Here is a 26,081-nt window from a genome sequence, read left to right as displayed (position 1 = left end):
CCCTCACCAGCTGTAGGACCTTGGCATGTCACTTAGCCTTTCTGAGCCACAGCCTTCTCTGTAAAATGGGAGTAATAAGGCCTAGCTCACGGGGTTATACAGTAAGCATAAAAGGAGATGATGCACTTAACATGCTGTCATTGCTCAATACACAGTGTCTATTAACATTTTCATTTTTATTATCATTATTACTGGCAGGTGGGGTGTTTAGACCACCCATCCAGACATTTTATATTCATGTTAAGTTCAGTAATGTTCCTGTTATAAAGGTTTTCAAATATTAGGCTGTTTCCCTGCATACGTTCCCTCCCTTTATGGCAGTCACCCACCCCTCATCCTCAACACTGTTAAAAATTGTTGAGAACCTGGATTTGAGTGCAAATGCTGCCCCCAATCAGTGGTGGCTAGAAAGAGTGGTAACTCTAGAGAGGTGGGGAAGTATGACTGTTGATTTGAATACACTTCTGATATATCCAAGAGAACTGTAGGACCTAGGTAGATTTGAGAAATGGGGAACAAAGCTCTTCCTAAAAGTAACTACAAGAGAGTTGCTGTACTCCAGCAGAGAGGAGCTGGCTGACTGCTTTGGAGGCTGTATTTGTTTAAAATATTTCCACCAAGAATCTCATTATTATGAAGCCTTTTATTGCCAGCTGGGATCTGGAATAAAAGCAGAGGCACCAGCCCATGACCAAATCATTAAGACAAATTAAGACATATCCATATATGCTGGAAACAATTACCCACATAGCTTTAATTCGTTTCACTGCTGGAAGAAAATCCTGAGCGGGGCGGGGGCGGGGCATGAAACACATACCTGAGAGCAGTTCTGCAGCCACCCTGTGAGCCTGTCACTTGTCAGTGCCTTAGGGACTGGGAGATGCTTAAATTGGATGTCTGACAAAGGACAATATATCTGAAAATACATCTTCTGTTAGATCAGGGATACAGGTGTTTGTACCGGTTACTTGGAGTGCTGTTAAGTTGGTGATTTTCTTTTTTTAACCCACCATTATTGTTATGAATAATTATTATAATTGTTTATCAAAATAATGTATGGAGCTCAAAAATGGAATAGGAACATTTTATAATCAAATAATACACTTAGCAAGCTTATATATTTGCATTATTGTTTGCTCTTTTTTAAGAGACCGAAGCTAAATATGAGATAGTTCATTGGTTTCTGAGTTGTAGCCTTCAGTGTCTCTTAATTTTTTTTTGTTATTGTTTCTTGTAGAATTATTGTTTTTAATTGTCTTAACATTAGGAAAAGAAAGTCTGCTCAGCCTACCACATTCTTTTTCCCAAAGAAAGAGAACAGGATCTATCATCCAGGTTATTCTAGTATGTGACTGCTGCAGTATACCCATCATATGGTAACTGCACAATCTTGCTCCGGAGGTTGGTTAATGAGCCCTTAACAACATCCTGGGGTGACTGCTAGAGGCCAGAGCCCCTTGTCTCAAAATATTAACTTCATAAGGAGCAATCAACAGCCAGAGGAATGGCGTGTTTAGAGTGAGAGATGACTTTTTCTGTCATCATCATCATGATAGCTTCCTTACAGATTTTTCCTGTACGTCAACTATGTACGATTATATTTGAGGAGCATAATCCCCTAGTCACTTAAAAAAAATGGATAGGCCTTTTATAGCATGAGGAGTGAATATAAAAGCTGCTTGTGCTTGCTGATAGCCTGCAGGTTTACGACCTTTTCCTCCGGGTTGTCTCATGACAACCTCTTCGTTTTTCCTGCTACCCTGTACTTCAGGTTTTGCAAACAGTTATGGAACAACTCGTGTGTTGAAGACTCAAAAATCACTTTCTATGGTGATGGTTTGATTCAAAATGTGATTCTCATTTTGGAAGTCGGACAGGGTAGTCTGAAACCTTCAAATGACGGTTTGCTGAAAGATGACGTGGTCGCTTCTGAACCTGCCTCGTGTCCCACGTAGAAGCAGTCCAGTTAGAGAGATGCATCATTTGATTCCATTTACATGAGCATCTTTGATGGAACGCAGAGGTTTCTAGCAAGGAGGGATGTGTGCCTTCCACCTCTACAGCTATCCTTGGCACTCTACACAACCATTTCAAGTCAGGTAACATTCAGTCATTTTACTGGCAGCCAAAGACCATCTGAAACTAGATCTAACAATGTGGTCCTAAGTCTCTTTGATTACCTGTGCCCTCGGAAATTTTTATTTATATCCCAACTCCAACTGGGATTGTAAGGAGTCTCACAATCAAAGCCATACAGAATAAGGTTGTAAACATAAAAGCAATTTAAAAACCATGAAAAGAAGGAAATTTGCTAGCCAGGATGGATAATGAAATTACTGTGATTTATTATTGAATTTGGCCCTGAGATTGTCTAAAGATCCATCATTAAGTAGATGATTAAATACCTGTGGTACAGCCACATGACAGAAGATTATGTAGCCTTTAAAATTATCTGCGGGGTGAATTTGTAACAATAAGAAAAGATGCTTATAATACAGTATTTAGAAGAGAAAGGATTAAAAACTATCAAATTATCTCAGCCATGTTTACAAAAAATTGAGAAAAAAATATGGGGATAAAATTCACCAGAATATTGACTACAGCTGATGACATGAAATGATTTTTGTTTTCATCTTTATGTTTTTTCTTTTCTTCAGATAATTACAATGAACATATATATTATAATCACATGTAAAAGTTATTTTTTTAGTTGACTCTGAGATTCCTGACAAAAAAAAGCAGAAAGGGAAACAATCATGAGTTACATGGTTTTTATTATGTGATGAAAGAACTTTCTCAGTTCTTCAAGGTAAACTTTTCCTTGATACTGAATCCCAAAAGAATGTTGAGTGATAGAATGTACAAATCTTGATAAAGGTCTTAGAGCAGATGCAGAAGGGGGGACTCCTTTTACTGTCTCATGACCCCCCCCCAAGAGCAGCCAAAGACACAGCACTCACTATGGGCTAAAGTAGTGGGGATTAGCCAGAGGGGAACTTGCCTCCCACTAGGCTTCTGTCTCTTAATTCTGCATTTGGAATGTTGAAGTGGTTCTTTTGCCCATTGCAGTTATTCAAACAAAATGTGTGAGATAGGCCTAGCAGATGCAGACACAGCTCTCACCTCTTTTTTTCACACCTTGAGGATTGAATCACCACCAGTCCTGGAAATTTTTTTGAGTAATATAATTTGATTTCTCCCCCCTTTTCAGGTGTTGCTGCACTGGATTCCAACATATCTGGAAAAATCGGTCTGCGTGCTGTCGTGTATTATTTCTGTACCACTGTCATTGCTGTAATTTTAGGTAAAATTTATTTCTGGATCCTTATTTTTCTGTATAATTGTGACTTTCCAGTTAACAGTAGTTGGCTTTTAAAAATGCACACTTTTTTAAAATCAAAGTACAATTGTCAAACTACTATGAAGCTTTTTGGCTTGAAGTCAGCACAGCACATTTTATATGAACAATATAATACTGACTGAATTTCAGCCGTGGTACTGCTTATTAGTGTCTCTAGTAAGAAACAGAAAGAGGGTGACAGTTCTGTGCCATATCTACCTTATCAGGTAGAAAGAAATGAAGCCAAGGGCTAATATCTTTAAACTTGATAATTAGTCTATAATAGTGGCTTTGAGTATAATTATAAAGTATTTCCAGAAAGACAGCATTTCATTACATTTCAAATTTCATGCAGTAGCCAGAGCTAACAGAGTCTTGCCAAGTATAAATTCCACTTGAAAGAGGGAGAATGTTCTAATGAGGGAATATGGTTGCTCTTATACCTTTGGCACTCTTTTGTGACCCACTCTTTTGGGACCTAGTGTAACATCTTAAGAAGGATGCCCGGAGTGGGAAGAGAGGAGTGTACTCAGATGTTGCAGCCAGTTTGACCCTTGCAGCTCTGCTTTAATGAACTGATAAAAGGTGATGAAGATGTGGTGACATTTTAGGGGTATTAGGCCAGGGGACTTAGGAGGGCCTGAACCCCGCCTTAACGCAAAGCTACATCTCCTCATGAGATTCCTGAGGGGGGCCAACGCAAAGAACAAAGCTGGGCTTATCTGTTTTCTGCAACCCTGAGACGGAAGAGTGGACCACACCCATTCATTGCCCCTCTATTGCCCAGTGACTCCTCCCATTAGCAAAACTGACCCATTCAGCATCCTTAAGCCCCACCCCCTTGGACTAGCATTTCTCCTTGGGAAGAGTGATAAAGGGCATGGGGCCTTTTCTTCTTCACTCCCCTCCAGTCAAACAACCTGGTCTTTCCTAAAACCTCCCACCTCTGCTTGAACACCTCAAGAGGAACCCATTACTTCCAGAGGCCAAAATGGGGCTTTCAGATGCTCTCTGTTTAGACATTTCTTCTTTACAATGAGAAGAACTATCTCTCCTTGGAACTCCTGTCCTCATTCCACCCCCTAAGAGTCACACGGAACAACACTTCCTAACCCAAATCCTTTTGTGGGTTACACAACAGCTTTCCAGATATATGAAGGCTTGTGATATGAAAGGAAGATAAGGCTTATTCTGTATGAGCCTCAGAAAAATAAGCAGCAACTGTGGGTAAAAGTTACAGAAAGATGTTGAGTGAGTGCCCTGAGTTGGAAAATGAATTATCCTCACCCTAACCCCTGCCTAGGCTGATCTCATAAGCTAAAGAAAAGAAAAAAAGCGGATTCTCATCAGCAGGTGTTTCCAGAAGGAGTTCTGGAATGCAGCCCCTTCATTTTTTAAAAACACACATGAAGAGTTCTTTCTGCTTCATTTAGTTGGAAAAGTAATAAAGGCAACTGCTGAGGTCCCCACTGAGGCTTGTTGTTTTGGCTGGACCTCAGGGTCCCCATCCCAGTATTGCCTGGTACCACCAGGCCTATTGCTTCTAAAATGGATCCACGAGGGGTGTCAGGTGCCCTGGGAGGTTCTTAATGCTCTGTGGGTGCTATCTTTGGTCATAGGTATCGTGCTGGTGGTGAGCATCAAGCCTGGTGTCACCCAGAAAGTGAATGAAATTGACAGGACAGGCAGCAGCCCTGAAGTCAGTTCAGTGGATGCCATGTTAGACCTGATCAGGTGAGTGTCTGGCCAGCAGGTGGCTTCATAGGCATGCGACCTATGTGGTCGCACAGGGCCCCATACTTGGTTTAATGCTCTGCTGTTGCTGTCTTGAAATTTTTAATAATTTTTGAATTATTATACATGTTCATTTTGCCCTGGACCCTGCAAATTACACAGCCAGTCATGCTTACCACGTCATGGTTCCGAGAGGGAATGGAAGGAACAGCGTTCTCTGTCAGGGTTTAGGATGGACAGAGATGCCTAAAGTATATTTGTTGCGTTAAGATGCCGGGCTGTGTTAGGTGGTCAGTTCTGAAGCATACTTGAAGAAATACATTTATTAATTGTACAGGAGAAACCCTCTTATCTGAAGCAATCGGGGCTGGAGATTGGTCAGTTAATTAAAAAAAAACAGCATTTAAAGCAGAGAATCGTAAATATGCATTACATATTTTGTTTACACTTAAAACTTAAATGCATTTATTTGCCAATTTTTTTATGTCGGGCCAAGGTCTTCTCTTAGAGTGTGTCAGTTGATTTTTCATATTTCTGTTGCCTAGGCTGCCTTTATAAACGCATCATCTGCAATTTCCAGATTCAGTTTCCATGAAGTGGAGAAACAAAACCCTTAGAAATAGCAAAGAAAGCTGAGTGCCGAGTTCTTCCGGTTGTTTTTTATTTCAATTGTCTTTCCTTACCTAATGCAACCACAGAAGTTTTACTCACTTGCCTCGATTGAGTTTCCAGGCATTCCAGCTTAGTTTTTTTTTTTTTTTTTTTTTTTTTTGCAGTACGCGGGCCTCTCACTGCTGTGGCCTCTCCCATTGGCGGAGCACAGACTCCGGATGCACAGGCCCAGCGGCTATGGCTCACGGGCCTAGCCGCTCCGCGGCATGTGGGATCTTCCCGGACCGGGGCACGACCCCGTGTCCCCTTCATCAGCAGGCAGACTCTCAACCACTGCGCCACCAGGGAAGCCCCCAGCTTAGTTTTTACGGAAACTGCTCCTTCCTTTTCACACTTATAATGCATTGATTTACATAATTTTTAATTCAATAATGATTATTTGCAACTGGCATAAAGAATTTGGGAACAAGTGTAGTGGACTCTCATTATCAATGAAAACAGAAATGTGGAAAATATTAAAGAAGTCTCTTAACTGTGCATGTCTACCTGCCAGTGTGAATTTCACCAAGGACAGCAGGCATGTCAGCTACTCGGTGAATCAGTTAAGCATGACAGGTGGTTAGGAGAGCTTTCTATCTATCCCTGGTTGAAGCTCAGCAGGGAAAAATAAGTCTTAATACAAGGAAGTATTATGTAAAGGAGAGGCCAGAAGAGAAACCAGAGTACTAATTTTATCGCATAATCATTTCCATCAAAGTATTGGGTATGACCAAAAAAACCCCAAAAAACAAAACAAAACACTTTTGCCTTGGGCTTCCCTGGTGGCGCAGTGGTTGAGAGTCCGCCTGCTGATGCAGGGGACACGGGTTCGTGCCCCGGTCCGGGAAGATCCCACATGCCGCGGAGCGGCTGGGCCCGTGAGCCATGGCCGCTGAGCCTGAGCGTCCGGAGCCTGTGCTCCGCAACGGGAGAGGCCACAACAGTGAGAGGCCAGCGTACCGCAAAAACGAAACAAAACACTTTTGCCTTAATGTAATACTGCTTGTCCTGTCTCCAACAGGAATATGTTCCCTGAGAACCTCGTCCAAGCCTGTTTTCAGCAGGTAAGAATAATGACTTTTGCCCTCAAGTTGCTCCCCTCTTCCCCCTTGCCAATTAAGATTTTTTTCCTGCTATGACCCAAGAAATGGAATTAGCCCGTCAAAAATGACAGGAAATGCACCTGTGAATGGAGGAATATCAGGTGACCTATTTCGTAACCCTAGTATTTCCAGGCACAGTGACATGCCTGTTGTAGCTCCTCCGTTTTCCCTTAGGCTTTTTTTTCTTTCCTCCAAAAGGGCTCAACTGGAGCAAGTCAGGAACCTGTCAAATAATGAGTGTTTTAAAATGTGGCTTCTAGTACCTATTTTTGGAGAACCACATTATATTTGTGAAGAAACTTAGACTATCTACAGATATAATGCAGTTAGAAAAGTAGCCCTCCACCTCTTCTTTCCTTTCCCTCCCATGGTGGGAAATCAGTATCTGACCCACATGGGTGGTTAGTGTTCCTGGCATTTGGTCTTTTCTTTCATCTTTACATGCCCATTGCTGGCACTCTACAGAGCAATATAACAAAGCCAAGATTTTTTTCCTTTAGGAAGTTTAACAATCTCTTCACTCCATTTCCTTTAAGGCTTTTTCCCTTGTTTATCTATGCACTTTAAGACAGCTGAGTCTATCACAAGCTGCTGAATTCATTTACATAATTACAGGAACACAGACCTCTGTGTAGACCAATAAAAATGGCAATTAAATTGCTCCCTGCCGACCTCCAAGAGGTACAGAACCACCTCTATTTAGGGAGTGCCTTTGCAATTCAGCCACAGTGGTCATTTGTAAGGTTCCTGGTGTTGGCAGAGCCTCGTAAGAGTGACATTTATGCCTGGCGTGATGACATACTAGCTCTTTCTTAAACATCTCTGCTGAAGTCCAGCAGAATCAAACAGGGCTGAAGAAATTCAACAGAAATCTCACTCACGTAATAGCCCTAAAGGGACTATTGACTTTGGAACAACCGTATAGTTGTGGATGTTTGTTAAAGTCATGGTGACTACATTTATCCAAATGATGAGGTTTTGTTTTTCCAGATTAAAAATAATAAATGAATGAATAAATAAACAGAAACAAAAATGATTCATAGGATTCCTATAGAGTCTGTCTGGTAAAGCAACTACAAATAAAACCCATGCTTTCTTTCACATTATTGCTCCATTAATTGGTCGCTTATTACAGAAGTTAGAGAGCATTTTGACACCATTGAATGGTGGCTGTGGAGGTCAGGAGGTTAGATTTCTCAATTCCATTTTTGCTTCCAAAGCCTCATGGGAGGTACCATCCAAACCTGAAGCCAACAGAGGCCTCGGAGGTGGAACCTTTCAGTGACACTTGTCTGGCCAAAGTAATACTCCTTTAGCCTCAGAAGCTTAAAAAAAAAATCTCTTTTTGTTTGTTTCTTTGACCTTTTTTCCCCTCCAACGTGCAGTACAAAACCACACGTGAAGAAGTGAGACGTCCCGATGAGCCAGGGACTAACAGGACGGAGGTGTCTGTCACAGCCATCATGACAACTGCTACTTCCAAGGTACCATTTCCATCCTGTTGTTTGCTCCCTTCCCTGGTAGGCGGTGCCGAGCCATGAGTGAGCAGGAGATGGAAATAAGTAGATCCTCATTGTTCGCAGATGCCACGTTTGTGAATTCACCTACTCACACTCACAGACACACAAAGAGTGGTGAAAGTTTTAAGTTGCCCAATGCACATGTTCCCCGCTGAGGCTGAACAAGGCTACGCTCAGCCTTCTTGGTTCAGCTCTTACACGGTAAATGAGTGTCCTTTGTGCGGTGTGTTTATGCCACATTTTTCACATTTTTGTACTCTGTCTTGGTGATTTCGCTGTTTGAAATGTCCCCCAAGCATCATGCTGCAGTGCTGTCTAGTTAGTTTTCCCAAAGGCAGGCAGGCTGATGTGCCATATGGGAAAATACATGTGTTAGATAAGTTTCATTCAGACATGAGTTAAAGTGTGTTGGCTGTGAGTTCAATGTTAACAACTAAATAATATATATTAAATAAGGTGTCTTTGAACTGAAACACAGAGAAAACAAGGTTTTATGTTGATTATTTGGCAAAAATGTTGTGACTGTGGATTCCCAGAAACCTAATCCTATATTTCCCCTAGGAACATTGATTCAATATTCACTAATTCAGTGTTCACAGCCACTTTATAGAGTGTCACTTCTGAGAATAATGAGAAGCAACTGAATCACGCAGAGAAAAGAATGAGCCCTCTCACTTCTGTATCTCTGCCACCCAGAGTTGAGTTGGGCACCTCTGGGAACTATGTTAGATTTGCAAGACTACTTAAACTGTAGGCCTACAGTTCCTTATCTGAAACTCTTTGCCCATATTTGATACTGAGTTCAGAGCTTTTCACTTTAGAAGGTCCAGGTGGTGTATGTACTATATGTTATACAACATCCTTAAGTGGAATTGACAATAACATTCTAGAATCAAGCACATCAGTATTTCTGCAACTAACTTGTGAATGTTCTACCAAGTAAGAAAAATAGGCTATATGTAGCCTCATCTCAGTTCGGGATAGGTTTTGCCACCAAGAGTTTGCCATAAATTTATCAATGAAATCAACAGGCTTTGAGAACTTCGGGGATTTCAGCATTGGAGATTAGATCGTGTGGGCCTAAAGTAGTATATCTGTAGCCCTGTAGATCGCTCCTGAAGGTACTGTGCCTTCACACAGAAAGGAAAGATTTAAGGAAAAAAGAAATACTCAGTAGACTTAAGAGTTCAGGTTAAGTAGGCCACAGTTAGCTCCCTCTTTCTTCCTACAGAAAGCCCTCCATGACCTAGCTCCTCCCTGGTTTCCCAGCTTATTTCTTGGTGAGCCCAATCTATTCTATCCAGATCCACCTCCTCAATTAGTTTCTATTCCTGCTTTTTGATATGGTTCCATAAAGATTTTCTGAGCACCCTCCATGAGCCAAGCCCTGCTGGGCATTGGGATTACAGTAGAGAAAAGACAGATGTGACATATGCCCTCATGTGAAGAGTGATGAATATTAAAACAGGGAAGAATAGGGTACTCTGGGGCATTCAGCAGGGAGGTTTAAATTAGTGTGGGGTCCATCAAGGATGAGTAGGAATTATTCAAGCAGGGTACAGGGACCTGGTGCGTGATGACTTTTGCCTTCCTTACATTTTTCTGGACTGTGCTTTCATCTCCTGGCTGCCTACTACTCAGGCCTAGCTTTCCCTAACCTCACAGCCCTCATTCATGTCCCCAGTCTCCATATGATGTCTGTAACTCATAGCTTGGCTGTGCAGCTAATTACACACCACCTTGCTATCATTGGCTCCTGTTTCTCACAGTTAGTCTTGTCTATCCAGCTGCATTTTAAGACTTTATGCTGTAGCCAATGCAGTTAGCACACTAACTGCTCAATAAATATGTTTGATCATGTCAGATCATAAGTAAGAAATAATCGGTACCCCAGTGGCTCGTCCACGTAATTCTTTGTAAACCTGGTTTGCACCACTCAGAATACGTTATCTCCCTGTGAAATCTCTCAGTAAATCTCAGCTGCACAACGCAGATTGAGTTATCTCTCGGTATATCTCATGCTCTTCTTACCCAGCATAAAACAAAGACATGGTTCACAGTAGTATATGTCTGGTTAATTTTTATGTCTCTAAAATCCTATTGGTCATCCAGGATTAGAGGCAGAAAAGAATATTCTTGTGTTCATTATCAGGATAAAACAGATAGTAAAGTGTCCTAAAAATGTCCACACTGGTAAATATTTTGAGCTTCCTGCATTATTAATCTGTATCTTTTTTATGCGGACTCCAAATGTAACTAGTAGTTAAAATAACCCTGAAAAGTGCCTTGATTCTAAAGTTCTTATTAAAAATTTAAAACACCCCAGAATAAGAAATCTTCAAAAGAAATATTCAAATACGATTTGTTGAAAGAAAGGAAAAAAGACACACTTTAAACTTCAGTGGCAGAGGGTGGGGGGCAGTAAAATTTGACCCACGCGTAGGTGTTTGTGTTTTTAATTATGTTTCCCAAAGTTGTTGATCCAGAGTTCTTGCTAGAGCCACTGGTTTGTTTGGCTATCATATCTTTCTGTTTCAGGGTCTATGCATTCTAACAAGATTGTACTCATGCATCAATGTATTTTCTTGGTTTTGATCCACAGAACAGAACAAAGGAATACAAAGTCATAGGCATGTATTCAGACGGCATAAATGTCCTGGGCTTGATTGTCTTTTGCCTCGTCTTTGGAATTGTCATTGGAAAAATGGGAGAAAGGGGACAGATTCTGGTGGATTTCTTCAATGCTCTGAGTGATGCAACCATGAAAATCGTTCAAATCATTATGTGGTGAGCACACACCGGTTAATGCCATCTTGCTTCCCCTGACCCTTCAAAATTAGCATGAAGAGATTTATGTTTCTCAGTTGACCTCACCTTAGAAGAGGGTATCCAGACACTGGAGTATTAAATAATTCCATGTATTACTTAGGACTTAGGTCACTAACAGAAGTCTAGATATCAGCCATTGTCTTTTCTACCAAAGTCCTTGATCATCTTGCAACCAAGCAACATTTATGTAAGCAATAACTCTTAAAGGAGTGATTTGAAAGAGTTTCCTGCACATCAGAACACAGGTGCTTTCCTTCCCAGGCCCCAGGCAGAAGGGATATTCAGAATATTTACAGTTGGTACGACATGGGCCCTAACACATCCAAATAAAAGCTGCCATTGGTGAGCATAGCAGTGGCACCACCTGAGTATCTGCCCTGTCCCTAGAGATGCCAAAAAGTCCACCTTTCCTAGGAGACCTCTGCCCCGCTTATCTCATAGCAAGTTGGTTCAAAGTATAGACATTGACAGTGACATTTCAGTCACTTAATCCTGCTGAACCTCAGCTTCATCATATGTAAAAAAGGATAATAACGTCTGCCGCTAGAGCTGGGAGAAGTACATTAAGTGAAATGGTGCATGTAAAATTCTTAACCCAACACAAATCACGCAATGACAGCTCCACAAACAGAGCTATTATGACGACTTGCACGACTAGTTCTACTGCTCTGTTGCTGATACCACTACCTGGGAAACAAGACAACCATGTCCAGAAAGAGCCTAGTGGCCATATTTGGACGGTCAAGCTAAGGAGAGATCTGCAGATGTGACAGTAGGCAGGGTGTTTGTGTACCAGAAGCAAGGCATGGGGTATGTACCAATTTAACCACACCTTCTAACCAAGTGTACCCCTTACAGTAGCTTAGGTGGGTAGAAGTTAAGGTGCACAGGGGTGCTGAAACCTGGTGCCAATGTGGTCCAGCAGGGCTGAAAGTGAGACCTTAGCTTCACTGTGGACTCCCAGCTGAGGGCACATGCCAAGCCCAGGTGCATGCCCTGGCTTGTTTCTTCCCCAGCATTCCCACCCTGAGAAAATACTTGATGACAGAAGTGAGTCTTTCTTATGTTTACTTTCTAGCTACATGCCAGTTGGTATTTTGTTCCTGATTGCTGGGAAGATCATAGAAGTCGAAGACTGGGAAATATTCCGCAAGCTGGGCCTTTACATGGCCACCGTCCTGAGTGGGTATGTCAGACTCGAGGGAAGAAACAGAAACATCATTTGAGCCAGTGGATTTCTGCTGGGAGCCTGGGTTTCAGTTGGTTAAAATTGGCTTCTCTCCCACGTGCAGGGAAAGATGGGGTTCAGAGATAAGAGAGCAGCAGGGAGGAGGGCTGCCCTTTAACGGCTGAACTGGAGGTGGATCACACTGTGCTAATTTCCAGATCTTGGCAGAACAGCCTGGACCATGCTTTGTCACTGCCTTTATTAGTTGTCTTAAAACAAGAGAAAACCCCACTGGTGGCCTCTCTTGGTCTGCTCCTGGCCTTAACTTCTTCAAGGATGTAAACCAACCAAACCAATAAGAACAGGCCCCACATACCCCTAGTCTGAAAGAAATTAAGCAGGGCCTAAATTAAGTCAGACTGGAGCAAGGAGGAGTGGGATGGCTGGTTGGTTCCACTCCTGTTAGTGGGGCTGGTAGGCACAGTCACAGCCTGCATCATTGGAGAGGGTGCTAGGAGAATCTTTAGATTGGTAGGAACTGTGCGAAGCAGGAGGGCAGTAGGAGACAGGTTGTGTGCATATTTATTGTAGCCCACTTATTGGTTCTTGAGGGGAGATGTGGTGGGATAGGTTATGAGTGGTGTGCCCAGATATCTAGCTGGGGGCAGGATACATCACATGTGCTAAGAAATGTGGACCAAGGGAATGACTAAACATCATCAACTTGACTCCCATAGGTCCTTGCCCCCAAACACCCAACTGGAGCAATCAGCTCACCTATTGGAACTCAGATGCACTGGGGACTTTCCACGGCACAGCATTTGGTTCTTAATCTGTGTGTACCAAAAGCATAGCCCTGCTGGTCAATGGAGAAGAAAGCCAGAATCAAATCCCAGGGCCCCAGTAGTAATGGAGGTGGGACCATGCACCTTACTGGAGGCCAGGGGCTGTGTCCAGGTCACGGTGTGGCTGAGGTTTATGATGCTGAGCTACTTCAGAATGGGGTTCTGCTGGTTTCTGCTCTATTGACCTATCTAGGTTTCTAACAGAAAACGAAGTCAGTTTCTCATAGTTCTAAGCCACAGGCTTTCTGTCTATAAGATCCTCTTTCCTGACCTCCAGGATCTGTATTTTCCATGACCATTTCTTATTATTTCAGCTTCACATAACTGATCTGTAAACTCTAAGCTCCCACTTACATGGCATCTGCTAAATCAGTCTCATTTCTTAAGCCCCCTGGCAAGGAATAGTTTGGAAGGTAGGAATGACAAAGAAAAGAGGGTCAGTCCTGAAGTATGACCGTGGAAAAGCAGGGATTACTTCCTCCTTATTGCACCCTGATTCTCCTCTTAGGTGGTGGGTGCCATCCAGCCAGACAGTGGCGTGGCCCAGGCTGAGTGCTGTGATAAGGGCTATAATACTATTGGCCACAGAGTCACCAAGGAGGGAAAGGTCAGCTTGACCTGGGAAGGTGAAGGAAGGCTTCCCAGAGGAGGGGCAAGTTTTGCTGAGTCTTAGAGGAGGAATAAGAATTCAACAGCAGAAGGAAGTGAAAGCACGTTAACACGTATAGCAGGAAGCGCAGGTACAGGGCTCAGCAGCATGACACAACTTGTTCTGTGAGCTCCTAAACATGGGCTCAGCTACTGGCTTAGCCATTAACTTTGACAAGATATTTGATTTGCTGAGTCTCTTCTTCCTCATATGTGCACTGGAGACATATATTCCTGTCCTCTTTTTCATATTCTCATTGGGTCATTATGAAAGTTGAATGATATATCACGAGTAAAACTGCTGTTTGAAAAAAAGAAGTAGTATGAAAGAATGACATCATCTATGAACCTGTTTCTCTCCTGTTTACAGGCTTGCAATCCACTCCATTGTAATTCTCCCACTGCTGTATTTTCTAATTGTACGAAAGAACCCTTTCCGATTCGCCATGGGAATGGCCCAGGCTCTTCTGACAGCTGTCATGATCTCCTCCAGGTAAATAGAAGAGGGGTGTCTGGAAGAAGTCTGTGAACCAAGCCTTAGCAACTCTCACCTCACCTGATGAAGCACTGGCTGCAGCTGGTGGGTTTTGTAGCTGCCTTTAATTTGAGAAACGACGTCCATAGTCTCTGCCCATGTCCTTACACATATTCCCTCACCTACTGGATATTTCCTGCCCTCTTGGCAGAGCCTGCAGCCCGGAAGGGGTTATAGTGTAGCTGGGGGCAGTGGCAAGCACAGCGCCTTCTGATTCCTGGACCTGCCGAAAGTGCCATCATGCTTTGAGATCTCGGTTTAGTTTTTGGAACAGAGGTATCTCTTCAGGCAGGGATCGAGGACCAGCATTCCTAGACCATCAGTTCCTTTCTCTTTTATCACACAGTTCAGCAACACTGCCAGTCACTTTCCGCTGTGCTGAAGAGAAGAACCGGGTGGACAAGAGGATCACTAGATTTGTGTTACCCGTTGGTGCTACAATCAACATGGATGGGACTGCACTCTATGAAGCAGTGGCAGCTGTGTTTATTGCACAGTTGAATGACTTGGACTTGAGCATTGGGCAGATTGTCACTATCAGGTGGGGCATGAACTCACACTCCTTTTCATTTCTGTTACTGGAATTGCCTCAAGTGAAAATCATCTGTGAAGGGAGATCAAGGATGGTCCAGTGATAGGATGATTTTCTTGGTCTACAAAGTCCCTTCCCAAGATTAAGCACAACTGTGTTACAAGTAGTGGGATCGTGGTACATAAAACTGCTTCAGGTCTGGATAGCCAAAGGCATCCCTGTGTTCTCAGTCCAGTGCACCCACTAGGTGCTAGGCACAGAGTAGGTACCAAGGACTCAAGGTGGAATAAGGACCAGTCCCTGCTTTCAAGGGGTTCCTGGTAGAAAGGTAAGGTATGAAGATATCGAAATAAGTGCTGAGTGGTATGGTAAAGGCTATAATAGAGGTCTGAGTTGAGGGGGCACAAAGGGAACTGAAGAAGAAAGGGTTGGCTCTACCTGGGAAGGCGAGGAAAGGCTTCCTGGAAGAAGGGAACGTTTAGCTAAGTCTTAGAAGAGGAATAAGAATTTAGTAGTAGAAGGAAGGAAGCTAAAAGCATTTTGGAAAAAGGAATAGCATTAACAGGGGTCTTGATGTAACTATGGCCTAGTTACAGAGTACAGATTATTTGGTATGGTTGACATAAAGAGTACAATGTGAAGGCAGGGATCATATCCTGAAGGGCTTTGTGTGAGGAGCTCATGGAAGGGTCTTAGACAGTCTTTCATATTATGGACAGATTTGCATTTTAGAGAGGTAACTGGTAATATGGTGGATGGCCCCAGTGGGGGCAGGAACCATAAGCTAGAAGACCATTTAGAAGACTATTGCAAGTAAGGTATGAAAAGGCCTACATTAAGGTACTGACATGGGGGATGGAGAAGAGCTAATGAATTCAAGAGGCATTTACTGGATTCAGAGTGAGGGACAGAGGAAGGCTAAGATGACCCCCAGGATTGGTGGATGGTTCTGGATTGATGGATGGTGCTTACCAGAACAGGGACTAGTATAAGAGAAGCAAGTAGAGGTGGGAAGGTAAAGAGATTACACTTTTTGACACATTGAATTTGAAATGCCTTTAAGACATGCAGGTGGAAATATGCGGTGAGAAATGTGGTCACAACTGCAGATACAGAAGTCAGAGTCATCAGCTTGATGGTGCTCATCAAGCATGTGGGTCGTGAGTCAGTTATGTATTTGACCATGATTGGCTGTGACCTTGACCAAGTTACTCGAATTCTCTAAGCTTCTGTTTCTCACCTGTATAAATGAGGATAATAATAGTACCTACATTTTATGCTAGTGATAATTAAGTCAGATGATGCATATAAAATGCTTAGAACAGTGCCTACATCCTGAGCACTCAGTAAATGTTGGGAATGGATGACATTACGTAGGGAGAGTTTGTAGAGAAGAGAAAAAGACGAAGGACTGAGCCCTAGAAAAGCCTGATATTAGAGGCAGGCAGAAAGGGGAAAACCCAACAGGAGAATGAGGAGGAATAGAAAGGTAGTAAGAGAGCCATGAAACCATGGTGTCATGGAAACCCAGAGAAGAGAGATTTTCAAGGATGAAATGGTCAACAGAGTAAAATCTTGCAGAGGATTGTAGTCAAATGAAGACTGAAATTGTCTGCCCAAGTAGATGGTGAAAACGTCATTAGCGAATTTTTAAAAAATTTATTTATTTATTTTTGGCTGCGTTGGGTCTTCGTTGCTGCTCGCAGGCTTTCTCTAGTTGCGGCGAGTGGAGGCTACTCTTCGTTGTGGTGCACGGGCTTCTCATTGCAGTGGCTTCTCTTGTTGCGGAGCATAGGCTCTAGGTGTGTGGGCTTCAGTAGTTGTGGCGTGCGGTCTCAGTAGTTGTGGTGCACAGGCTTAGTTGCTCCACGGCATGTGGGATCTTCCTGGACCAGGGCTCGAACCCATGTGCCCTGCATTGGCAGGCGGATTCTTAACCATTGCACCACCAGGGAAGTCCTCATTAGTGAGTTTTGCCAGAGATGTTTCTCTGGAATAGCACTGTTCAATATCGTAGCCATTAGCCACACACACAAATTGGACAAAGCCGACAGCGAAGGTTCTGTCATTGTAGAAGTAGATGCCATCATAGTGGAAAACTCTACTGGACAGTGCTGCTTTGAAGTAGTGGGTTGGGATTAGAGTTAATCCTGAGACTTCAGTTTAGAGTAGAAGTTTAAGACTAAACCGGGTCCCCAGGCCTACACACAGTTGAATCCGAACCTTTCAGAGCTAATTCACTCTTGCATCCTCAGCACTTGACATAGGCATAAATCCCAGGCATAAAGTAAGTTCTTGCAGCATTCTAATGCAGTAAATTTTTAAATCTCCCCAACCCTAAGTCATAAAGTATGTACTGCAGTTTGCTTGAAATTAACTGAAGACAAGTACAAACTAGACCATTTGGCACACCAGCCAGGAAGCTATACCAGTGCCTCCTGATCTGTAAAATGTATTAGTGGCTATGGAAGCTAGACCCCAAGGAGCATGGGTAAAATTCTGTAATTTGAGTAGCAGCGAGTATGTTAAAATTGAAACCCTGAATCATGCCTGAGAAAGTTCCACAACCACTGTGGTTCCAGCAGTTGTTACTTTTACAAGTAACAAGTGCCTTTTCCCACCTCCCTCACCACAGCCTGTGGAACCCAGTCTGTGCTTAACTTATTTCCAAGGAGTGGTTGTATGAGGTACCAGTTCTTTGGGGTATTTGCCATTTGGGGGATGAATTCCCTTCCTCTGCCTCAGTCATAAGTTTCCTAGATGTTTCTAACCCTTTTTCTTTTTTTTTTTTTTAACCTCGCTGCTAGAGAAATAAACTTTGGGCCTAGAGACTAAATAATCAATTCACATGAAAAACCTCTCTCCCTGCTCTGGTGTATTCTTTTTTTTTTTTTTTTAATTTATTTATTTTATTTATTTATTTATTTTGGCTGCATTGGGTCTTCGTTGCCACACGCGGGCTTTCTCTAGTTGCGGCGAGCGGGGGCTACTCTTCGTTGTGCTGCACAGGCTTCTCATTGCGGTGGCTTCTCTTGTTTCAGAGCATGGGCTCCAGAATGCAGGCTCAGTAGTTGTGGCACAGAGGCTTAGTTGCTCCGTGGCATGTGGGATCTTCCTGGACCAGGGCTCAAACCCGTGTCCCCTGCATTGGCAGGTGGATTCTTAACCACTGTGCCACCAAGGAAGCCCCTCTGGTGTATTCTTAAATCATACTTGCTGATAACTACTGGCCCAGAGCAAGTAACAACTGTGAGGCCCAGAGTAATCACTGACTTAAAAAATCCTCTGGCTCTACCTGGGAGAGAATCAAATAATAAGTGTTTTTTTTTTTTTTTCTTCAATTTTACAAGTTACAGTTGTGGCTCATGTGGTTGATGGTTACAGAGATTTTTGGATCCATAGTTTATCTCTTTCTATGGTCCTTTTGGACTGGACATCAAAGAAACCATCCACCTAAAACATTCCCTTTCGTGGTTTTATCAAAATATTCACTTATCAAAGGTTACAACTGATTGAAAATGGGATAAAGTTTCTTATAACAAAAGATAATTATGGGATTTGGGGCCTAGAAAGAGCTTAGAGGGAAAAAGTAGCAGCAGTAGTAGTAGTAGATGTTTTTATGATAATTTTAATAGTAATACTAGCAGCAGTAGTAGTTGTAACAGCTGCTGACGTAGCAAAATGGCATCAGTTTTAAGCATCTACTACATCCAGGTGCTATACTTGATGCCTTACATATAATACCTCATCTAATCTTAACAGCAGCCCTGCAAAGCAGACATATTCTCCTCATCTTACAGGCAAGAAATTGAGACTCAGAGAAGTAACTTGCCTAAGGACACACCGTTAGTAAAACGGCAGAGCTGGATCTGTCTGCCTCTAAAACCTGTGCTCACTCTAGCTCACGACTCAGTCCCCAACCTGTATGGAGAGCTGAGTTTTAAATGGCCTGACCTAAAACTAGATCTCAGTGCTAGGAAAGAACTTTCTACCAATGATTATTGTGTTTTCTTCTGTGAAACCCTCTTAAGTCAAAGTGGGGTATGTTCAAGAAGAAGAAGTAGGTTTTTTATATTTTTACCCCCATCTGAAGATTTATAGTTCCAAGTTTCAGACCTAAGCCAGGCAAATGGCTGAAGTTTAATCAGCAAGGTCAAGGCTCAAGGGCAGAGTTTTCTTTGACTAAATGGATTTTGAGTTTCAAGCCCAGCCTCAATCCATAGGGACATGGTTAACCGTGATGTGTTGGGTCTTCCAAGAGGGATCAGTGGGTATGGACACAAATCACTTCTGACAAAGAAAACCCACTGATGCATTCACTTTAAATGTTTTCGACCACCACTGACATAAACTTAGGTTTTCCAAAGACTACTTAAGTCAGAACAGATCTAAAGGATTATGCAAGCCTGAAACTTTTAGAGGAATTGGGACAGCCCCAGAAATCTCTAATTTACTCTAAGTTGGTGGTCACAGCCACTGAAGGAAACCACACTTGTCAAAGAACTCTGGCCTGTGTTTGACCGTGCCCTCAGAGACCACCTGTGACACATCACTAGGCAGATGAATGAACAGTAGAATCAGCTTGGTGACAACTCTGAGGCTTTTTTAGCCCACAGAGTATGGATTTGTAGATAGAATCAGGGATTCTTCTAGTTTAAATTGACAGTGTCTCCATCTTCAGCTTTAAATCCAATGGCATCCTTGGCCCAAGGATGAGAAGGTGTATCCAGAAAATATAGGGGTCCCCTCAAGCTCATTCAAATCCAGGGACATTTCAGGGCAGGGCAAACCCTTGTTTTCTCCAAAATGACCAGATTTAAATCAGGAAGATGTTGCAGATGAAAAACTGCACATTCCAAAGAGAAAAATCCCTAGTGCCACATTTGATCTGCGCAAGAGGGATCTTTTTAAATACAAGGTAACGAGGTTCATTTGGCTGCCTCTCCTGGATTCCAGATCTTTCTTCCTTTTGCACAAAGTGCATCCACTGGCAAAAAGGAGCAGTCGGGAATAAACACTTGTACCTTGGACAGGAGTCACAGCTATTTCTCAACTCAGTGCCCTAAAGGGCAGCTCCCAGAGAGGTCAAGAGACTTGTGATGTAAAAGAAAGTACATTGAAACCTGTTTGGCCAGTGCCTCATTCCTTTGCCTTCACCTGGAATACCCTTGCCCATCCACCCCCATCCCTACCCCTTCACCATCCTTCAAGGCAGTGTAAATTCCTGGCACATATTAGATGCTCAATAAATGATTGCCTGGGTGAATAGATGGAGGAAGGGAGGAAGAAAGCAGGTGGAGAGGTACTTGGCACTTGTTTAGGATGGATTGCTACATGGATGGGTGGATAAAGCCCTCCATTAACACCTCGGTTGGTAAACTCTTGCCTTCCTGTTAAGTGTCTCTCTAGCTCATTTTTTGTGTGCCACTCACGCAGTTCCTCTCCACTTCCTCATGTTAGAATGACTTGCCATCTCTCCCCCCTGGAAAAAGATCATGCTCTTCTCAGTCTTCCACAGCTGTCTAATGAGGCAGAGCTTGTGCCCAGCAGAGAACAGATTCTGACTGGCCAGTCTAGGGATAGAGCAGTAACAGCCAACAGGACTAACCGTTTTGGACCAGGGCCCTTGAAGGGAGAAATGGGTGTCTGACTCCTTTTGTGTTGGTGTGTTTTGTCTACAGTGTCACGGCCACAGCTGCCAGCATCGGAGCTGCCGGTGTGCCCCAGGCCGGCCTGGTGACCATGGTGATCGTGCTGAGTGCCGTGGGCCTGCCCGCTGAGGATGTCACCCTCATCATCGCTGTCGACTGGCTCCTGTGAGTTGGGATAAACGCACTGCCTCTGGCGAATGGGAAGGCAGGCTTCCTAGCCATGCATAATCTGCAGTCTGTCATCATTCTTCCCTTAGATTGCTTAATGAGCCATCTGTTGCTGCTTTAATTTCCCTCTGACCAGGCCATCTGATAACATGCTTAAAAACTAACTCCTCATAACTGCAAGCAGTGATTTTATAAAGCTTGTGATCTCCGTTAACTCATTATACCTGGTAATGCTCAAGGTTAGGAGCTGGGTGTGGGATGAGATAAACATAAAATAATAAGGTGAAGAAGCTGGGCAAGGCCCCAGACATTCCAAACCCAATAGGCCACCCTAGCCTATCCCAGCATCATAGGTTCAGAACCACCTGGTTCAACGTCAGCCTACCTTCCCAAGATCGTCAGCACCATGAGGGCAGTAGCACAAGCAAAGGCTTTGGGGTAAGACTAATTTGGATTTGAATCCTGGTTCAGTGTCTTACTGGCTCTTTGACCTTGAGCAAGTTCCTTAACCTCTCTGGGGGCCAGCTGCATTACCTATGAGATGGGAAAGATTCTGTCTAGTTCATGGGGTTGGTATAAGGACTGAGTGAGCTAAAATGAGAGGAGTGTCCAGAACAGTGTCTGGCTGGCAGTATGTGTTCAATTAACAGCAAGTTTAATTGTTATGATTAGAATGAGTTGGACCATTCAGGCCTGAACCAACAATTCATTCTCTCTCTCTAACAACAGACACACACATGCACACACCTACCTAAGGAACACAGCAGAACATCTGGGTAAGAACATGCCTTTTGTGACCCCCAAGGTTAAAGTTAGAATGAGCCTGGTTCCTGGCTTTAACCTTGATACCCACTCTGTGCAGTGGTCTTCCAGCATCTGGGTGTGGCTCTGTCCCCTGGCCATCAGGGGATAGTTTGCTCCATATTGAGCCTTCACTCAGAACCAGCCAGCTTTACTGGGGAGTACAGTGCTATGTAGTTTGCAAGTAGCAGCTGAAATAGTAGAAAGGGAAGCAGAAACATTCCATGTGGCTTTGAAGATACCATCACATCCCAGAAGGCAGAAGCTTCTGCACTTGGGAAGCTGCTATGGGGCCCCCTCAGCAGCTAGCTGGTTCTTCAAGGCCCAAATGAGGTGGCACCTTTCTTGCCAAGATACCCTACCATTGAGGCAGGTGCTTCAATTTTTCTTTCTAGTGGTGATGGTGGATTTGCACTTCTCTCCTTTCCCTGGTTCTTCCTGAAACACAAGTGACCTTCACTTCCAAGACATCCAGAGAAGTCAAAGGCCTGACCTGATCCACGGACAAGAAGACACTAGCTGGTCCACACCAGGGTCTAGTTCAATCCATGTTCTAAATAGCAGGAGGGCACCCAGAATGGACGTGTGTAAGCACATGCGTAAGCGTTTTCTGTCCTGCAGGTGTAGCTTTCACAGTATTCATGTACACATTTCCTAGCAACAGTGCTCCAGCATCCAGGATGCCTCCTTCACCTACTCGGCTTCCTGCCACCAGCCTCTCCTCTGGGCTGTCTGGGGGGTACCACTGGCTGAGAGTGCCACAAGGAGTAAGCTTTTCCCAGGCTGGCTGGGGTTTTGACCCTGTGCTCAGTGGTGTCCCTGTTGGCTTGCTCATGGAGTGACCTTGTGTGGGAAAGAAAGGAGCACACCGGGGACACACACACCACCCACAAAACATCCAAGTTCTCTCATCTTAGCCAAAAGAAGGCTCAGAAATGCCCATAAGAAAGAGGTTGGGTGAAAGACTAATGAATCCTGACCCTCCCTCAGCTCCCCCCAAATATCTGTGAAGACGGTGTTCACATTTCTTTGGGAGGAGAGGAGGGAATTTAGGGAGCTCAGTGCTGAATTCAGGAGATTCAGTGTGACTGACGGGGACCCAGGGCAGCCTGTGTGCTCATTCTGTGCCTTTACAAACCACCTCTGGCCCAGGCCTGTGAAGTGGAGAGCCTCTGGTCAGCCAGCCCTGGGGACAGCACTTTGTGCTTTGCTTAATTTGTAATTGAATTCCTTGGGTCCTTTCCCATCTCCAACTTGAAGGAAAATGAAATCCGGGCCTTCTGTCTGACTTCCTCTGTCCTCCCCAGGGATCGGTTCAGGACCATGGTGAATGTCCTCGGCGATGCATTCGGGACTGGCATCGTGGAGAAGCTCTCTAAGAAGGAGCTGGAGCAGATGGATGTTTCATCTGAGGTCAACATCGTGAACCCCTTTGCCTTGGAATCCACGACACTCGACAGTGAAGACTTGGACACCAAGAAGTCCTATGTCAACGGAGGCTTTGCCGTCGACAAGTCCGACACCATCTCATTCACCCAGACCTCACAGTTCTAGGGCCGTGGCTTTGGAAAACTGGGAGTGGTGAAGGACCTCTCCAGGAGAGTCATCTCTTAGCAAATTCAAACATTAAGTGAGGAAAAGAAAAACACTAACAGCCAACTGTACATTTGATTTGATATACAGACCTCTGGATTATTTTCTATATTTGGATTCACAGCTTTTGCTCTCCAAGTTCTGGGATTTGGGGGTGGGGTAAGATGAGAGAAAATTGATTGAAAGGAAAGCTGTATTATCTGGAATTTTTAAATCCTGTGGGAGACAGAGTTAGGAAGTATTTAAAGTAGTAACTGTTTTAATTAGGTAATATCAATAGATGTGAAAGAGAAACTGCTTTCTCATGCACAGACCAGTGTTTCGGTTTTTTTAAAAAAATATTCTGTCATTACTCAGGCTTTATTGCCATGGATTTCCTTTGACCTCTCACATTTTTATAGATTATAATGCATCTAAACACCCCGCCCCCCCGCAAGTTAATGTGCCAAATTGTCCACTTTGAACTCATCTCAGGCCAATTTCAAAGAAACTACTCTGAAAGAAAACAGACCAGCACGGTTCTGCAGTAACAGTTTTAAGATGTATGTGAGGTCTGGGGAGAAGAGAGAAGGGTTCTTTTTTTCAATGTACTGTATTGGGACGCTGGTAACTATTAACCCAGTGTTCAGTATAGAGCTAGATATATATATATATATATATATATATATATAAATATGTATATATTTATTATTTTCATATAGTTTGCCAGACAGAGATCACAATTGAACTGTCAACGTGAAATACAGAGCTCTCCTTGTACTTGAATAATAACTACAATTTCAATCCAGATCTGCTTTGGGGCTTAATCAGAACCCCTCTCTCATAAGCATAAGAATGAGAAATCATGTTGTTTGATCGTTTCACGTTTGTGTATCAGCCCCAAAGCAGAGATGTTATTCTGGTGATACTCTGAGGTGGCATGGCCCACTCATTTACAACTTCCAGATTCTACTTCTGGGAGGGAATCCATATCAGCTCTATATAAGACTATATACAAAGTTGTCACTCATATAAGGTTGGATGTGTTTTTATCCAACTGGATGTGTTTAATATAATAATTATATTATCCAACTATAATTCTTCCAAAGTCAATTATACCTGCTTAAAAAGACAGTACTTTGCCCTTTCCTACCCACCAGGCCCAAACAACAATGGCAAGCTACCAGCTAAGTTGTATTTTAATATGGGTTTGATGGACTGAACAAGCCACATTGGCCAGAAAAGCACTGTCCCTACCCTAGATTCTTGCAGAGTAAATCCCACAACATGAGACATTGGTATCAGTGGTTCAGGGAAATTCTCCCGTTGTATGAAACTTGTGTCCTCCTCCAGGGAAGTTTGTTCTAACTAACTAGTAGTCTAGTAATCTTGGCCCCTGCTCATTGAAATCCGTTGCCTGTCATTCTTCTGCTCATTTGTGAAGACAGCGTATTGAAGTCTGTGCTCGGCTCTCATCCTGTAAATAATGCTTACCATATACTTGTGTTTACACCGAGATCCAAAATAGTCCTGTTTCTGCAGTATTGCGTAGCCAATTTAAGCCTGTGCTTTTATATTTAAGAAACCAGAAACTGTGCCAAAGATCATGGAATAGTAAAACAAAATGCTCAGTATTGACCACCTGCACCTGAAATCTACAAGAGGATGATACCAAATGGTCATGTACACATAAATTATGGACCCATGATTCAATGTGAATTTTAACATGCAAATATTGTGTTGTTGTTTAGGAAGTAAATATAAATACAGTTGAATCAGTAATTTATCTTGGGCTGAATGGTTCTACCCCCTTGGCAGCCTGCTCTGATTTGAGGCACTGGAGTTGACAGAGCCATTCGTGAACTGCAGGTCATCCTTATTTTGGAGTGAGTTTGTAACCAGCCTCTTAACACACTGTGCTGTTAACTCATAAAAGAGAACAATGTTCCATTTCAGTCTCAATAAACATTTCCATCATTCTTTCTTCTCTGCCTTTTCCTTCCCTAATCTGTTCTTTTATCTCATGCACTCCGATGGGTGTGGGAAGGGAGAGACCTGGTCAGCTGATAGTCACACGTGAAACATCTCATTGCCCTAGTAATTCCAGAGACTGCAGGAGGCAGGGGTTGTATCTTATACTCCTTAGCATATCTCGTCCCATACCCCCCAGGGCACATTACAATACTGAGCACGTAGTATTACTAAAAACAAACTGATATCTCATTGTAGTTTTGATTTGCATTTCTCTAATGATTAATGATGTTGAGCATTCTCTCATGTGTTTGTTGGCAATCTGTATATCTTCTTTGGAGAAATGTCTTTTTAGGTCTTCTGCCCATTTTTGGATTGGGTCGTTTGTTTTTTTCATATTGAGCTGCATGAGCTGCTTGTAAATTTTAGAGATTAATCCTTTGTCAGTTGCTTCGTTTGCAAATATTTTCTCCCATTCTGAGGGTTGTCTTTTTGTCTTGTTTATGTTTTCCTTTGCTGTGCAAAAGCTTTTAAGTTTCATTAGGTCCCATTTGTTTATTTTTGTTTTTATTTCCATTTCTCTAGGAGGTGGGTCAAAAAGGATCTTGTTGTGATTTATGTCATAGAGTGTTCTGCCTATGTTTTCCTCTAAAAGTTTGATGGTGTCTGGCCTTACATTTAGGTCTTTAATCCATTTTGAGTTTATTTTTGTGTATGGTGTTAGGGAGTGTTCTAATTTCATTCTTTTACATGTAGCTGTCCAGTTTTCCCAGTATCACTTATTAAAGAGGCTGCCTTTTCTCCACTGTATATTTCTGCCTTCTTTATCAAAGATAAGGTGACCATATGTGTGTGGGTTTATCTCTGGGCTTTCTGTCCTGTTCCATGATCTATATTTCTGTTTTTGTGCCAGTACCATACTGTCTTGATTATTATAGCTTTGTAGTATAGTCTGAAGTCCAGGAGCCTGATTACTCCAGCTCTGTTTTTTTTTTCTCACACCAGTCAGAATG

The 26,081-nt window shown here is 43.0% G+C and overlaps 1 protein-coding gene across 1 annotated transcript in view; it reads left to right on the top strand.

The window, feature by feature from the left end:
* Positions 1-25,869, top strand: part of SLC1A1 (solute carrier family 1 member 1) — a 63,693-nt gene extending 37,824 nt beyond the window's left edge. The window contains exons 3-12 of the mRNA XM_004323066.4: positions 3,212-3,304; positions 4,960-5,074; positions 6,747-6,789; positions 8,214-8,312; positions 10,951-11,135; positions 12,256-12,363; positions 14,209-14,331; positions 14,720-14,914; positions 20,587-20,721; positions 22,833-25,869. Coding sequence (XP_004323114.3) covers positions 3,212-3,304; positions 4,960-5,074; positions 6,747-6,789; positions 8,214-8,312; positions 10,951-11,135; positions 12,256-12,363; positions 14,209-14,331; positions 14,720-14,914; positions 20,587-20,721; positions 22,833-23,079 — 1,343 coding nt within the window. The 3' untranslated portion in view covers positions 23,080-25,869. The remainder of the gene's footprint in view (positions 1-3,211; positions 3,305-4,959; positions 5,075-6,746; positions 6,790-8,213; positions 8,313-10,950; positions 11,136-12,255; positions 12,364-14,208; positions 14,332-14,719; positions 14,915-20,586; positions 20,722-22,832) is intronic.
* Positions 25,870-26,081: the final 212 nt, after the last annotated feature.

The sequence above is a fragment of the Tursiops truncatus genome, chromosome 6, assembly GCF_011762595.2.
Source record: "Tursiops truncatus isolate mTurTru1 chromosome 6, mTurTru1.mat.Y, whole genome shotgun sequence".
Lineage (NCBI taxonomy): Eukaryota > Metazoa > Chordata > Mammalia > Artiodactyla > Delphinidae > Tursiops > Tursiops truncatus.
This window is presented reverse-complemented; position numbering and strand designations above follow the sequence as displayed.